Here is a 17120-nt window from a genome sequence, read left to right on the forward strand (position 1 = left end):
TTTCGGCTCGGCGAGCCAACCAGAGGCGGGAAACCTCGGGCTAGATAAAGGCGGGCTCAGGAGCAGAGGCGGCCAATGCCCAGCGAGCAGGGCGTGGCTGGCCGCTTATTTTCCCCTTTCCACTCTGCCTAGCTGAGGGCCAATCGGGCAGCGGCAGGGGCGGAGCCGGGCCAGGGGCGCCCAATGGGCGCCGCGCTCCAGGGGCAGCGGGTTGGGCTGCGGAGGGAGGGGTTGGTTGCGGCGAGTCTGTCAGGCTGCGAGGTGGGGTAAACACACACAGTCGGGCTCCGGGCGCTGGACGGAGGCGGCGGAAGAAGAGAGTCCTGGCTGCTGCGGCTGACTCTGTGGCGGTGTCGTCGGCGTCGAGGGCTCCGGCGGCGGCAGGACCAAGCAGCCGGCAAAATGGCGGCGGCCGCCCAAGTGTGCGAAAACATCCAGATGCTGCTGGAGGCGGCCGAGTTCCTGGAGCGGAGGGAGCGAGGTAGGCCTGCCGGCCGGCCGGCCCAGCTTCTCTCCGGGCCTGTCGCCTTCACCTCTCGCTCGCTGTCCTGTCTGGTGGCGGGGGGCTCGGGCCGCGCTGAGGGAGAGCCTCCGGCCGCCCCGGTGACAGCGAGGCTTCCTCCGGGATGCCGCCGCCGCCGCTGTTTTTTTGTTGCTCTCTCTCCCTTCGGGAGAGGAGGCTGGAGAAGAAGGGGGGAGGGGCGACGCCGACCCCCCCCCTTCCTTCCGCGTTGTTATTAGTACGTGTGTTTTTCTCCCTCCCTCCTTCGGCACGATCTCCGCCTTCCCTTCTTCCCATCCCCCCCTGAGGGAAAGAGTAAACAACTCGGGCCTTTAATGAGAAAATGGGAACCGCCGGAAAGGCTCCGCCGCGCGAGGAGGAGGGGGCTAAAAATAAGCCCGAAAGGCGGCGGGGGGGGGGGGCCGAATGGCCTGGCTGCTGCCTCCTCCTCCTCCTCAGATTTCCTTTCTTCTGAGCCTGTTCACTAGGGAGGGAGCCCCGGACTCCCTTCTGATCCAGCTTTGCCTTTTCTCTTGCTCGCTCCTCCCTCCTTCCCTCCCAGCCGCCGCCGTGGCGGGCGGGGGGGGGTGGCGGGGGCAGGTTGTGGGGCTATAATAATCTACCACGCGCCCCGCTTCCGATCGTGTGCATAAATCGCGCGCCCCTTGTATTTTACCCCGTTTAATGTGTGATCCCGCTCCGTACAAAGCCTCTCGAAGGTATTTAACGAGAACATCCATGGCGACAACTAAATAAATAAAGCGGCTGAAGCCGACACACACAAATAAATTCAGTTTGGGGGAGCGGGCCCTGTTGTTGGGGTGTGCCCTGCTATTCCTCACCCGCTCGCTCCGCTTTTAACCCTAACGGGGGCCCGAACTATAGAAGGAAATGGGGCGGCCATGGCGATCGAGGTCAAGTGCTGAAACTGTCGAGATGGAAAGCTGCTGTGCCCTTGCCTGAGTCTGAAGGCATTGCCCATTTGTAAATTCCAAATAGCCTTTACAAAACTCTGTTAACATCTTCTCTGGGAAGGGGGGGGGGCGGGGGAGTATCGCTGTGCTCAAGTGTTCATAATCTCTTGTCGCCCCCACCCACGACTGAGACATTATTGATTCAGCATCATAATAATTGTTGCATTTCAAGCATTCAAAGTACCAGTACTTCCTGTACACTATTTGTGTATTCTTTATACCAGGCTTGTAAGATAAGATGTTAACATATTGCACTTAAGAATGCTGAGACAAAGAGAATACAAACTTGACTGAGGCTAGCCATCTAGTGAATTTGTGAGTGAGGGGTGTTTGGAATTCAGCTTTCATGGCATGTGAAATCCTGTGGATGGGATTAATTTGAAGGAGAACATGCACTGAATGTCAGGAGATATTTAGTTATATCTGCCAGTGAACATAAATGAGTTGTTTTGTTTTGCTATGAGTTAATAATGGGATAAATAATTGTTTCCCCCACAGAAGCTGAGCATGGCTATGCTTCCATGTTACCCTACAGCAGCAAGGATAGAGATGCCTTAAAACGAAGAAACAAATCTAAGAAAAATAGTAGTAGTAGCAGGTAAGGAAAAACTGAGTCTTCTGCCTTTGTCGTGCAGGGTGAGCCATGCACATAACTCAGTCACTTCCAAAGCAACTACAGCAGAGGCATGATGAGTACATTGGGCACGTGCTAATTACAAGGATATTAGCCTTAATTAAAAGGTTAAGCTGTAGTCCTAACCCCACTTGCCTGGGAGTAAGCCCCATAGAGTTAATTAAGATTTCCTTCTGAGTAGACAGGGTTAGGATTACAGTTTAAGTCAAGATGTAGATTGTATTGTGTAAAAGTTTTCATGTTTGTGATCAAAAGGGCATGACAGTTTCACTTTTGTTTCCTGTCAATGTTTACACTGGCCTCTGAACCAATATACTGTACTGTCATGCTGCAGTTGGAATATCTGAAGAAGTATTTGTCAAAAATTTAAATTAAATTCAAATTTAAAACATCCTTCATCTTGAGTTGGGTGTGCTTCATTCTAAGGATTTTGAGACAGGTTTTTTTTAAAAAAGGCACTTAATCAGTCTCAATTTAAATTTGCAGGAAACGCCACACACATTTCAGTGCCAGTTTAGATTTCTGGAAGCCAAGTTTTCTAAGAAATTTAGAATGGATTTGGAAGAGTGCTTATTTGAAGCCAGTGAAATTTGAAAACACATTAACAGCTGTAATCCAGGGGTGAGGCACTTTTGGCCCTCCAAATGTTTCAGAACTCCCAACTTCCATCAGGCCTAGAAAGTATGGTCAATAGCCAGGAATGATGGCAGCTGTAGTTTAGGAGACCAGAGTTTCCCCACACTTGTTATAATTCTGAGCACAACTATTAAAGAGTAAATTCTGTTGTTAAAATGGGGTTTACTTCTGCATAAATATGCTGCTTCTCTTGCATAAGTACAATCATATGGATCAAGGTTTTTGCATCAGTTCCTTAATTTTGTGCACAAAATGACTATCTGCCTATGGGGTAGTAAGTATTCAAGACTGCTATATAATACAAGATGTGTTTATTAGGCATATTTATGTCCCATTCTTTATCCCTAAAACAGCAATCAGGGTGACTTGCAGCATGTCAAAACAACCATATAAAATATAGAAAAGCAAAACAGTTAATGATGGCAGATAAAATAATCTTAACAGCGAGGGTCAGTATTATAACATCTTGGTGTGGAAAGCCAAAGTCTGTTGGAACAAAAACATATTACTCTATTACAATTCTGCTAGATAATGGCAGATTTAAGTTCCTTGGACATTGATGAACTGGGCAGTTTAGGATTGCCATATGTCCTTTTCATGGGTATGTAAAATGAGAGTTGTCATAGTGATAAAAGTAGAAGTCGGCAAATGTGTCCTCTTTTTTGCTCTTCAAAATATGGCAACCATCATTTCAGAAGTTCTTACTGAAGTATGATAATCTTTTTTAAGGCCTAGTTGATTTAACCATTAGCTTGCTAACATTTGTTTTAGTTTTCTGTTTACATATCTGGAGATTCAGGCTACCTTTATGTCATTGCATGCCTTAGAAGCAGGAAGTACCCAGTTAAAGCTTTGTCCTTAAATTACCCTGCTGTGCCAGTGGTTAGTGGTCTTGAGATAAGTACATGATGTTCTGCCATTTGGGAATGGTATGGAAGGTGGAAGATGAAGTTTCAGTGTTAACTCTTCTTCCCCCTTGCCCCAGCTTTATTAGTTTACCTTTTAATGTGAACCTTACATTAGATATAGTTCTCCAGGGAAGTGTATAGTTTGTATAAAATTATGTTGGGACAAATAAAATATATGCTCAAATATAGTTCAGGAGTCTCTGGCAAGCTAATCAATTCAGTTTATAGGTTCTTCCTCCAATGTAAGCCCATTTTCCTGCTTTAAAGATGAGCGTGTAGTGGAACTTGACTTTGAAAGTGTGCATACCATTCAATTTAGGTGCTAGATCATCAATTGCATCAGATATGGAAGATTTAGAATTGTAGAGTTGGAAGGGACCCCGAGGATCATTTAGTGCAACCCCCTGCAGTGCAGGAATATGCAGCTATCCCATATGGGAATTGAACCTGCAGCCTTGGCATTATCAGCACACGCTCTAACCAAGTTGACCACGCTCTAACCTAACCTGAGCTAGGAATCTTCTGGTGTCTCATTCAGCTGTCCCTTCTAATTTGTTCTTGCATGTGTGTTTTTATTATTTCTATTCTTCCTTTATTTAATTGTAATGTAATGTTTAGAATAATGAAAAGAACACACTAAAAACAAAGGTTTCTACTTAAGAAATACTCTTCTAAGCCTCTCATGCGAGTAAACACAGCAGTCTTCCCCAGGATTTGGCACATGGGGGTGTCACCTGACGGGCACATACATGGGTTTGTGCAATATGTTTTTGTTGTTCATTAGCAGTTTTGTCTTCATGAGTACATCATGTGCAGAGTGTATATAATCTGTTCTCTTCTCACATACTTATTTAAATGAAATTATGGTGATGATTATGTTGGGTAAGTTATCCAAAATCATCCACAAGTTCTTCAAAACCTTTAAGAGGAGCAGTCATGTAACTTGGATGGGTTATAAATATGTGCATTTTTTTAGTTGTAATCAAATGTTATCAAGTTCTCCTGGAAAGTTTTTTTTCTCACTCTTAAAAGCAACGGTTCCCCACCCCAGGACAGGAGGAAGAAAGACTTTTAAAATAGTCCAGGAAATTTCTTTCTTAATCTGTATTCTGGGGTATAGTTGGATTCAGAAAGACTGTGGGTCTTGCAAAATAAGTGGTTGTGATTCATTCACTAGATTATTTTGCCACTCCTTATGGTGAGATCCATAGAACGGGCAGGCATGATTGTATCTTATTCATAATGCAACTGTGGTCCCTGGTTTGAGATCCCTACTGACCTGGGATTCAGTTACAAACAGAGTTGCATCTTGTTGACAGTGGTTTGAAACCTGCAAAGGTATGTTTACTCCATGGTTGACAAGTGTAAATGGTTACATTAATCCCCTCTTTCTCTATTTAGATCAACACACAACGAAATGGAAAAGAACAGGTGAGTCTTCAAATGGACATTATAAATTTTAATTAATCACATTTTAGGAATCTTACATTTTATAGTAATTTGATGAGGTGAATCAAACCAGTGTTTTTAGCTTAAAAATCCAGTTTTGGGAAGCTTTTTTTTCCTGGGTGGTGGCTTGAAGTACAGTCATACCTTGTTTTGAGACTGCTTCGTTTAGGGTCCATTTCGTCGAACGTCCGTGGCAAACCCAGAAGTACTGGAACAGGTTACTTCCGGGTTTGCCACTCACACACGTTCAGAAGCACTAAATTGTGCTTCGTGCATGCGCAGAGCAGCGCTTTGTCAAGCATCCAGGGCTCTGGAACGGATCCCAGACGCAAAAGGAGGTACAACTGTATACAGAATTGTGCATGTGGCAAGAGCTGCTGAGTGGAAAGGTTTTAATGCAAAATCTCACGTGCGCTGTCTTTGGGCCATTCTGTTTGCCATATGCATTAAATCACCCCACTATAATCAGAATTCTCAAACCACATTGAAATGATTCTGAAAACTGTCCTTCAGCCTTTCTATGTTTGAGTGCCTTTAGGTAATTGGGTCTGTTATGAAAATAACTACGTTGGTAGTGACGGTTCTCCAAATGACAAAGTCTCAGAAAAAATATTGCTGAAGGAAAAACTTCTCGGCAGCTTTACTCCTCCGTGGTCTTCAGAAAGGGCCTATTGCTCCAGTGATGTTTGCTTAGGAACTGTGTGATTTCATTCCAACCACATGTGCTTGTGAGGATCTGCAGTCTGTATTTCCCAGCTGGCACACAGTACTTCAAAAGGCTTTCACCGCAGGGACTAGTTCGTGGTTGCCTGTTGCCACTTTTCTTGCATACAGTTCTCAGACTAGTAAATGAATGTGGGGAATACTGATTTATAAAGTCAATAACCTGTTCAAAGGATCATGCTGAAGTGAGGACTAAGTTTAAGGCCAATTTGGCATCCATACATGTGATTGCTGCTCTAACTGGGTTGGCACAAATGGGACATCTAGAGTACTCTTTGGAGGCACTCACTAGGTGTACCTTAGTCAGAGTGTTGTGGCTTAATTGAGATGGTTTTATTGGTGTGGTAGACTGGTGTGGTAGACTTACCATGTGACTGATTACCATGTGAGGCTGGAATGTTAGACTAATTCCTATGTTATATAGAAAAGGATCTTGGTACAACCTCTCCTGAAACATTTTAGGAATTAGTTGCATATCTTTTGTAAGAACTGGAGCTTAATTTGGGATATGGCAAATGATGAGTTAATGGTTATGAAAAGAAGGTAATGAAACTTAGAAAATAGGAAACTACTTATTACTATTTCTCTAAAATGCACCATGGGCTTCATTTTGACATTTTTCTACTCTATTTAAGAATGAAATTATTTTTTTACACAGACAAAAAATCATTCTGTGTTTTTACACAGGTGCTTTCAACAAGGGATTAAACATGCTGCAACACTTTGCACCTAAAGTGAATTTAAATGGCTGCACATCTTCAGTCTTTTAAATTATAGAATTGAAACAATACATTGTGTTTTAAATGTTCAGCTTTTGATCATTGTTAGCATGAACTGGATTTCCAGGAAGAAAATGTTTTAGGAAAAATTCCCTGTTGTCCTTCAGGCCATTTACTGTAGAGCAGTTTGGGCCTTTTTAGTAAATGTAGCCTACAACATGTAAACATTTGTCTGTGTTCCAAATTAGGTGTGTTGTAAATCATTTTCTATAGAAAATTTCTTAGAAAATTGCCTCCCATAATATTTACCAAGGAAATTACAGAAAGTGAAGCAGGGAAATTCCGCCAGCTCAGCCTGTAAATCTCATGATCCGATAAGATATCTTAGGAACTACAATTTAAAATGATGTGGGCATGATTTAGTCATGGTTAAGCACTTTGTACACTTAAATTCAATAACAAAAGTTAAGCACGTGTTTTATTTTCTTCCATGGAATAAATGAAAATTAAGTGTTTAAATTTTAAATGTGTTTACAGCATGTCTACAAATAGCAAGGTTGCATTTGTGAAGACTGCTTGCAACATAACCAAGTAAATAGTGTTTACTGTCTGTTTTATTTTAACAATACCTGTAGACTGCCTTTCAAGGGATTCCAGGGAGCATACAGTGAACATAATAATTAAAAATACAAATATAATAAAACATCTGTCAAGTGATTTAAAGATTGAGAGGCAAAGAGAACTGTAAAAAGTAAAAGAAGAGTGGGACAACAAGCCTTTCAAACTCCTGAGCAAATATATGTTAAACTGGTGCTGAAAAGATAGTAATGCCAAAAATAGTAACGCCAACACCAGTCATATCTCCCTGAGGAGATGAGTGTGGTACGAGCACAGAAACTACCCTGTCCTTAGTGCATACATAATACAATTTCACTAAGGAAGAAGGCCCTCTGCCAAGGATCTCAAGGCATTGTCCTATAGGCATTTGGGTCTGAAGGCACTTAGAGCTTTAAAGGGAATTCCTTGAATTGGAAACAACTAGGAAATCAGTGTAGTGCTTTGAAAATGGAAGCACTATGACTCATCTGGCTTAAACAGTTAAAATTCTGGCAGCCAAATAAAATGTTATGGTTATCCATCTGGATAGGGGGGAAAGGAAATTTTATCAGTGCTCTTTTTGAATATGCAATACTTTATTGTTGCTTTATTGATTTGATGTCATTGCAATTACATCTGGAAGGCATCACATTGGCTACTCCTGACCTAGACTGTATTTGAAGAACTTCTGAAACTTTCCTTGTTGTGTCAATGAAATTCTGGTTCACAACATAGTTCTTGCTTATTAAATATATACTGTTCCATGCTGGTATTAAGAGTACTTTTGTATACTTAGTAAATATGTATCTTTACTTAGGATTGCATAGGACTAATTGAGGGCAAATTGTAATTGCTGCAGCCTGGGCTCTACAAATGGCAGATCAGCTTGTAAGCCACCAATTATTTTTACTAGCCTGTGGGAATATTTGTTTTCTTTATTTTTATTGTTGTATTAAAAATGCCCCTAAGTATGTGGCAGTTTGACTAGAAGGAGGAGGTCCTATTGTCCCCACAGTCCTAACTCCCAGCACTTTTTTTGTTTGAAAAGTAAAGACTAATCCCAATAATTTTGTAAGCATAAAGAACACCATCTCCCTCAGCAAAAACTTTCAGGACTGTGTTTTCCCAGCTCCTGGCTTTCACCAAAAGGCTGTTCCATGTAACTCCCCTTACCTTGGGCAGGCTCTCTGTTCTTCTCACCCACCTCTGCAAAGGGCTTCATTTGTACAGCCTGACAGGAATTCCTTTTTAATACCAGCATTTAAAAAAGGACCATAACCATATACTTCCTCCAGAGAAATGTGCTCTGGGAGTTTCTTCCAACCTTATTTCCTTTCATGAACTATTTTCTTCACAAGCTAGTATTTAAAACATCAGTAGGGAGCCTTCAGCCCACTGGCTGAATTTGGTCCAGCATGGATTCCATATTGACCTGTTAAGCTGTTTCCCCCCCAAACCACGCCCATCTGCTGCACACCTGATGTCATATGTGATGGGTTGGCAGCACAACCAAGTTCCTCCATAGAGAACCCTATTGTGCAGCTGATCCCTGCCTAAATCAGGGAAAACATAAAACAGGGTTGAAGTTCAAGCTTGTTGGATCAGCTGTGCAGCCAATTTTTGCAGAAAGCAGCTTTGCCAGCTGTATGCTCAGTGCCTGGGAAGCTGGCAAAGGCCTCTATGCTGCAGTTCCCAAGTGCCTGACAACTATATGAATGCAACAACCTACCTGCATCTGCTCACCTGTCAAAGTTGTGCATGGTGGTGTGGAAATAGAGGAATCTGGCCCACCAGTCTGAAAAGCTTCCCCACCCTTGCTTCATACACATACTGTTTATTTTGTCATCAGTCCTGAGCCGAATAGAAGGCTAGAGTGAATTTGTTTTAAAAATCTGTTTTCTCTTTTGTCCCATGTGGTTAAGGACTGAGCTGAAGGGAAGAGGCAAGGAAGGAAGAGTAGCAGAAAAGGGTACACACAGAAGCTGGGAATTTAAAAGGTTGTAGGACCAGGAAAGAGACCTTTGTGAACTGCTTATGGTCAGAATAGATAGTACTTGGTTAGACGTGCCAGTAGTCCAGTAGGCTTGAATGTTGTGTGGGGGTATCTGCAAAAAAATGACAACAGTTAATGAATAGGCTTACTAAAACCATTCCGTTTAAAGGCTTTTGCCTTTAGTTGAAAAATTCTAAAGCTAAACAGAGTATTACATGGAAAAGCTCAAGGTCTCCAACAGCTAGTTAAAATGCTGGTGATCAACTTATCAGTGGTGGTTAGTTATCTCTGAAACTAATTTTGCTACATTACTGGGTAAGGTAAAACTGGAATTAGTTTTAATTAAAATGTGTGGCTATCTTGCATTGTGTAATTATAATTGCATCACTTTATGACTTTGTGGTGTATTTTATTTTGAGATTGACTAGCTTCATGGCATATGTTACGTCAAAGTACATTTAAACTTCAGGTAGGAAACTGAATCTTAACTCCCTAGTGCAGCTGATCTCAGCAGGTGGTTGGACCTTGAAAGGAGTCTTGTGCCGCACTTTGAAGCCCTGACAATCAGCTGGTGGTTGAGCTTCAAAGCTACCTGTAAACCCCTTTTTTGACCCAGCCTCAATATTACTGCCCCACAACTGACAAATATTACTGCCCCACATTGGACATAGGACAGGAGAGCTTGGCTTGCCCACTATGGCCTGGCAGTTCTTTACCCCTGTTTTAGACATTTAGAATGGGTATTGAATCAGGCATAGCCAACTTTCAAAAGACCTAATTCAGAATGGCCTGAGACAGTGATGAACGTGCTTTTCATCTCTTTTCTAAGCTTCATGATTACTTATCCTAGTTCCTTAGTTATATAATAGAGAAGTACCCATGATGAATGTTTCCAGATCGTTGATCTTACACTCATAACAACCTGTGTGTATCTTGGTTAACAGACGTGCTCATCTGCGACTGTGTCTGGAGAAGCTCAAAGGGCTGGTGCCTCTTGGACCGGAATCCAGTAGGCATACCACGCTAAGTTTACTTACAAAAGCTAAATTGCACATCAAGGTGAGTTGAAGCGGATGTGCTCTAGAGCTCCATGTAAAAAAGCTCATTACTTTATGTTTGTCAAATATATAATGGAACTGAGATAGGGAGTAAATAACGCCATATTCCTAAAGAACATTGTTTCCTCGTTAATGAAGAGGGCTTCTTCATCATGGTACGAGAAAGGACAAAACATCATAATCTTTGAGTCAACATTATACCACATTGGAAGAATACATACAGACATTAAGTCTTGGCAGGCACTTGAAGGTAAATCTTGATGAGTAGGTGCCAAAGACAATGCCCGCGCATCACTGATGAAGGGTCCACATGATTTTATACAAGGCCTTAAAATTGCTTGGGAAGTGCCATTAGACATACTTTCATATGCAAATAATAATAAATCGATATAATGGCTTTTAACTTTTGCACATAATGCACAAGAATCATATTACACCTGTTTTGTTCTACAGAAACTTGAAGACTATGACAGAAAAGCAGTACACCAAATAGATCAGTTGCAACGAGAACAGCGGCACCTGAAAAGGCAGCTGGAGAAACTGGGTATTGAGCGAATAAGGATGGACAGTATAGGATCTACTGTTTCTTCTGATCGATCCGATTCAGACAGAGGTGTGTACTGGTGGTGTTTGAGTTGGGTCCCTGCTTCCATGACCAAATAGGAATTGCATTGTTAGGAAGTGAATGCTGTCTGTTACCCAAGTAACATTGCATTTCTTTTGCAGAAGAAATCGATGTGGATGTGGAAAGCACAGACTACCTAACAGGGGACCTAGACTGGAGCAGCAGCAGCAGCCCAAGTGATTTGGACGAAAGGGGAAGCTTGCAGAGTGTCTGCAGTGATGAGGGCTATTCGAGCGCCGGCATTAAGAGAATAAAGCTGCAGAACAATCTCAAGGCTTGTCTCAGCCTATAAGGAGCCAGTAGCTTTCTTTCCATCCATTGCTGTTTCCTTGTTGGATCTTACTAGGTAGTATGTTGGACCGTCCCACAATTCTCTTGCACATAAACTTCTTGTGCCACCAACATTACCAAAATCTGCTTTGCCTAAGTCTGAAAACAGTGCATAGGGTTGTGGGTTACAAGCTACTCTCTGGAGCACACATCTGATGGCATCCACTAGCTTCCCTTTTCTGTCAGTAAACTCATCTCTGTGAGACTGAACATTCCTACCAAATTTCTAAGCACCCAATAATATTGTTGCAGTAATAGCAACTTACACTTTTTGCCTGTGCTGCTGTTGCTTAATGTTCAAGATTAACTTTTTCACTATAGGGGTGGGAGGAGGGGAGAGCATAATATAAGGTGTCCGAAACAGCCAGACTAGCCACTATTCCTCAAACATGACCTCTATAGGAAGAACTCGTGGTTTCTGTCATTCAGAGCTGGTAATTGGCAGAGCATACTTATGAAGCATTGCAAGTTTCTGTGAGGGAATTGTGCAGTGAAATGTCCCAGCCACTGTTCAGAGGTTATTCTGAAGTGTCCCAAGTCATTGTAGTTGTAATGTAGTAATCTCTGAGACACTCCTGCCAGTACTGAATCAAAGCTCCATTTGGATTATAAGCACTGAGCCACCTTCTCATCAGTAGTCCCAGAGGGCGAGGATTGAGACAGGCAACTGGCAGACTAAAACTAAAACTGGCAGAAATATAGTAGGAATAGGATTGTGCAGTAGGCTCTTGATGGGGTGGGGTTCTTTTCACTATTAGCTCATTACCTTGGTAGGATGCCTTTACTTAAAGACATCTCAATTATCTTTGGTGTCAAAAGACCAAATGGTACTTTAAACTACTCCAGTGCAATCTTTATGATGATGTCTTTGCATTGATAGCTGCATTTACCTTTTGTTCCTAGCAGCAGTTCTAGCTAAGTCCTTCTTGTCTCTGGGACAATTCTTTCTACCTCAGAGAGATGAACAAAGCTGATCTCGATCCCTTTAGCACAAAAGAATTATGCCTCATTTGTATACTTGGTTCTAGTCCAATCTGTTTACTTAAAAAAATTCAGCAATAACTGAGTGACAAAGTTAGCTGTGCTAGCTTTGAGTTAATGACTGAGGAGACTGCATTACAGTAATTCTGTGGTGCCATCTTGGCATTCTAGCACTCCTTTGCCTGTTTAAATTATTTGGTAGCCCTCAGAAAAGTGACTTGCATGTGGATTTTAGGTTTTACTTTATTATCTTTTCTGACTGCTTCTCGCCCTGTCTCTGGTGTCCCACATCCAACAGCATTCTAACCACTAACTAGAGCACACACAAATGTACATAACGTGGTCTATGAATAGTATTTATTCATTTTTATATAAACTTAATGTAATAACATTCTTATGATTTTATGCTTTTATAGATGTTTAGGAAACTTTGTATTTCATGGTCCACTGAGTGAGATTTCCTTAGTCCCATTCTCTTTGCTTTGAACATTAACTCCCAGGGACTTTTAATATTTATTTGTATACAGCTTGCTGTCCCCGAGCACTTAGAGGATACCAGAGAGCCAGTTAAGCAACTTCATGTCACTTCACTCTAAAAGGGCTATGTAGCTTATTTAGCTTCAAAATGTAATTCATGCTTGCTTGCATGACCTGAGCTGCCAAAATCCACTAGGACACAAGTTCTAAACAACATGATAATTACATTTGATTTCTTCAAGAAGCTTAAAGCTATCTTTGGAAAAAAAATTCAAGATGGGAAGTGGGGCTAGTGGATTGCTAAAGATCTCCAAAGCTATTTCTTTAGAGTGTGCTATCTTTTTTTTAAAAAAAAAAAAAGGCTGGAATTTTAAGTTGTCCAGCAGACTTGCACTGAACTCCTATTTGTTGGAGGCCTTCTTGCATTTATAAGCTGGCTTTGAATCGAAGCAGAAAACCCTTCAGAGAGCTAGCTCCCAACCTGTAAACTAAAAGAAGTTGAGTAGCTGCACTTTGAGGTACTTTGTTCCGACATGTTTCTTGCCTGAGACCTTTGAGCTTCTATATTTGTTAATGAGTTGCATAAAACTGCCTCACAAATTCAACTCCATGTTGCCACTTTAAGGTTCAAAGTAACTTCAGATTTTGGGGGCATTTTGATGGGGTAAATTTGAATTACAAATTTGTGTACTTTTCTTTAGACGTAACGAGTCTTAAGGATTCGGCCTAATGTGTTTTAATTGTTGTGCCTTTATATGAGTTAATTATAACTGGGCACAATCCACTTCTAACTTCTCCTAGATAGTACCCCTTCTTTCTCTCCCTCCTTCCCCAAGCAACAAAAATATATAGACACATGGAAGTAGCAGTTTAGCCATGGTTGTATGTGGCCACTTTTGTTTTGGTGTACTTTGAGCCGGAGAAATTCCTGGTGGATTGTGCCTGTTGTATTTTTAGTAAAATACTGTGGGATTCTTGTTTTGGGGGGTTGGGGTTTTGGTTTTTTGGTCCCTATTGTGAACCGGTAATTAATCTTTGCACTGTTTGGATGTGGTCCTTTCAAAATTTGGATGGTACAGAAAAATTGAACTTTGCAAATGATGCACTAATGTTTAAAAAAAAAAACTAACCTAAGGAGGTGAGCGGGGTTTCAGAAGCACCTGGGCATCTAAAACAAATTGTCCTGTGGGCTCCAGGGACACCTTTAAATCTCTCGGCTAGGACTGGCCTTAGCAGCTGCACACTTTTGTGGTGCTCTTTGCTATTCACCCAGCCCATCCCTCAGATAGTTGTGCCCACTTCAAGGATGGATAAATAGGCCCAGTTGCATACATGGCCCCCATTATTAGAAATTCCTGCCAACAGGGTGAGGGAGGTTTGTACTGTGCTTGCACTGGTGTGGTGCATAACTGCACTAATCTATCCTGTCTCAACTTCATGAGCAGAGGTTTCATACACTGCCAAGGTGGTGTGGGAACAACCACAGGGGTAGCGAGTGGCAACCATGTCACTTGGGTGATGTATAAGCTGGGCCATAGAAGTGTGACATTATGGTCTAGCCAGACTTTCTCTCGAATTCACTGATCCACCAGCATTATGACTCGATAAGCTGCAGATACATTAATTTTGAAGATTACTAAAGGGGAACTGGGGTTGTTTCTGTGCCTGTGTTTACAGCTGGAAGCCGCATGTGTTAAAAAGGTCGCACTAAATGCTGTTGCACTCAGTAACGGCCTGCGCAGAAGCAAATGTGGGGCGCACTTGATTGGAAATGGAAATTCAAAATTTTTGCTCTTTCTGATCAGAAGTAAATGTGGATGTCAGGGTGACAGTCTGAAGTAGCCTAAAAAGTATTGTCTGTACCTGATGAACTTTTCTCCTGAGTGTTGAACACCCAGAACTTTTATTATGGTATTGTGTTTTTTATAAAGCAGAGCTTTCAAGGTGCTGATAGTCACATCTTGTGAACTTTTTTCCAGGGTTGGTGTGAATACCTGTTTTTGATTCAAGCTGAGCACTTATTTGAGATGTCCAGTGAGGTGCCACAAACTTTCCCACCCTCTTGCAAGATTCCAGAGCTCTGGGCATTAGCAGGCTGAGTTCTGCCAACTGCCATTTTAGCACTTTGTTCTCAGAATATGGCACTTCTCTCCCGCCCTTATCCCCCTCCCTCATTCTTTTGTCTTGTTGCTCTCTCGCTTCAGGAGCGCTTACAAATCCACTAGAAGGAAGCCCTGTGTTCTTTGGGAGGATGGGACGAATGATGGGGAAGGTTTGTTTTTTTAAGTGCTCTCTGCCTAATTAGAGTGAACTGGGCATCTGGTGTAAGCTCTAGCAATATATTAGGACTCGGGAGTCCTCCTTTTGCCCTCTTGGTAACAAATTTCAGGTTTTGACACTTAACTGTATTGAGACAAATTCTGCTTTCTATACCTAGTTTATGTTTGCTCCCCTGATTACAAATACTGTGTTGCTTACTCCCTTGCTGCTTTGATTTGAAGAGGGTTTATTATTATTATTATTAATTCTTTCTGTTAGGGCAAGTGTTTGGTTTATGACCACCTGAAGCTCTTGGAACATCTATGTGAATCAGTGACACTCTTAGTTTGGAGGAAAAAGACCCCCACACACTACTGAGCAAACAAAATCTCTTTCCCTGCTCCTGCGTCTCTGTACAAAGATTGACTATAGCAAACCTGTTTGTTTTGAATATTGTGGTCTGGTTGAACAACTCTTAAAGTCAGCTTGTTTGGCTGCCATCTGCTTGACGGCTTAAATATGCTTACTGAAACATACCTGTTCCCTTCTGAAGTGCCCAAAGATTTGGCCTCTCTGGAGGAGTTCGGCTTTATTTTTGTGCTGTTCTTTTGATTGACCTTTCCTCAAATAGGTGCTCTTAACAACACTTGCGCTTTTGAACTCTTGACATTAGTTTTGGAGTCTTCCAAATAAAAATGCAGCCTAAACAGGGGAGCAGCAGATAGGGAGAAAATGGGAATTCAGTTTCCAGATGTTCAGTTCCTAATGTAAATACCATGTCATAAAAATCCTGTGTCAAGACCATATAATGGTGCTTTTTATTACAGTTAGCACATGCATTTTTAGAAATTACATGTTTTAGAAGACCTTGCTGTGTATATGTATACTTCTGTATTGTTCAACTGTTAGAAAATAAATTATTTCATTATTAAAGAGTGCTCCAGTGTGGGTGTTTCTTGAAAGGCAGCTCTTATTCATTCATTTATAAAGACATTCAGATCATTTTGAAACTAGCTAGTAAATCTTTTTTCAGTCTGTAGGGAACATGCAGCTGTCTGAAAACCACTTCTAGGATTTTTTTGCCCTAGCTTCCAGTAGCAGCACCCATACTAAGGACCCATTGAGATTCTGGGAACTTGAGCTGATGCTATGGCATTGATGAAACTAAGCAAATGTGGACCTGATTAATGTTTGGCCACTGACAATACCATATCAATTACTCTGAGCCATGCAAGGGAAGAGGGGGTGGAAAGTATAGTATGGAAGCATAATTTCCTCCACTTGTCTGAATCCTGCTGGTTGATGCCTGACTCTTCCACAGCACTGGGAACTAGAATAGGAGCTATGGTCTTGGGCCAAATCTGGTGAACTGTCAGCTCAAGGACAAAGGAAGTGGGAGGAACAAAGTACAGTGGTACCTCGGGTTACAGACGCTTCAGGTTACAGATTCTGCTAACCCAGAAATGGGGACACAGGTGGCACTGTGGGTTAAACCACAGAGCCTAGGACTTGCCGATCAGAAGGTCGGCGGTTCGAATCCCCGCAACGGGGTGAGCTCCCGTTGCTCAGTCCCTGCTCCTGCAAACCTAGCAGTTCGAAAGCATGTCAAAGTGCAAGTAGATAAATAGGTACCACTCTGGCAGGAAGGTAAACAGCGTTTCCATGCGCTGCTCTGGTTTGCCGGTAGCAGCTTAGTCATGCTGGCCACATGACCCGGAAGCTGTACGCCGGCTCCCTCGGCCAATAATAAAGCAAGATGAGCGTCGCAACCCCAGAGTCGGTTACGACTGGACCTAATGGTCAGGGGTCCCTTTACCTTAACCCAGAAATAGTACCTCGGGTTAAGAACAGAAATCGCGGTGCAGCAGCACGAGGCCCCATTAGCTAAAGCGGTACCTCAGGTTAAGAACAGACCTCCAGAACGAATTAAGTTCTTAATCCAAGGTACCACTAGCTACCGCACTGGATGTTCCTAGCAGGCTCCTTTGGGCTAAATAGTGCCGCCTCCATTCTCAAACAGCTGTTGGCCAAGCTAGTTGCCAACCAAGGAGAGTCTTGGGGCATGAAACCTACTTGGAACAATCTGTCTTGCAAGATGGTTGTGAGAATAAAATGGGCAGGTGCTGCTTTAGAGAATGGGTTTATGCAAAGAAAGCAGAGAAGAGAGCCATTGAAGAACATGTGATTCTGGATCTCACAAACGGATGTTGCTGGAAAGGAGTCTGGAACCTGCTAAAGAAACAAGTAAGTTTACT

The 17120-nt window shown here is 42.3% G+C and overlaps 1 protein-coding gene across 5 annotated transcripts; it reads left to right on the top strand.

Moving 5' to 3' along the window:
• The first annotated feature begins 212 nt into the window (after nt 1–212).
• Nucleotides 213–15798, top strand: MXD1 (MAX dimerization protein 1). Of its 5 annotated transcripts, none has more exons than XM_028741197.2 (7): nt 213–481; nt 1975–2074; nt 5056–5085; nt 9065–9139; nt 10080–10194; nt 10647–10806; nt 10923–15798. In XM_028741197.2, the coding sequence occupies exons 1-7, from the start codon at nt 403–405 to the stop codon at nt 11108–11110; spliced, it is 747 nt and encodes a 248-aa protein (XP_028597030.1). In that variant the 5' UTR covers nt 213–402; the 3' UTR covers nt 11111–15798. The 5 variants fall into 5 exon arrangements, with proteins under 5 accessions (XP_028597030.1, XP_028597029.1, XP_028597033.1 ...); XM_028741196.2 differs by having other exon boundaries at nt 220–481; nt 10920–15798; XM_028741198.2 differs by lacking the exon at nt 9065–9139 and adding an exon at nt 7083–7136 and having other exon boundaries at nt 221–481; nt 10920–15798.
• The last annotated feature ends 1322 nt before the right edge of the window (nt 15799–17120 follow it).

The sequence above is a fragment of the Podarcis muralis genome, chromosome 7 (genome assembly GCF_964188315.1).
Source record: "Podarcis muralis chromosome 7, rPodMur119.hap1.1, whole genome shotgun sequence".
Taxonomy (NCBI): domain Eukaryota; kingdom Metazoa; phylum Chordata; class Lepidosauria; order Squamata; family Lacertidae; genus Podarcis; species Podarcis muralis.

Coding starts and splice junctions, on each gene's coding strand:
- MXD1 (XM_028741196.2), top strand. CDS start 403: ATGGCGGCGGCCGCCCAAGTGTGCGAAAACATCCAGATGCTGCTGGAG. Junction 10,195..10,646: donor AAGCTAAATTGCACATCAAG/GTGAGTTGAAGC, acceptor TTTGTTCTACAG/AAACTTGAAGACTATGACAG. Junction 10,807..10,919: donor TCGATCCGATTCAGACAGAG/GTGTGTACTGGT, acceptor TTTCTTTTGCAG/AAGAAATCGATGTGGATGTG.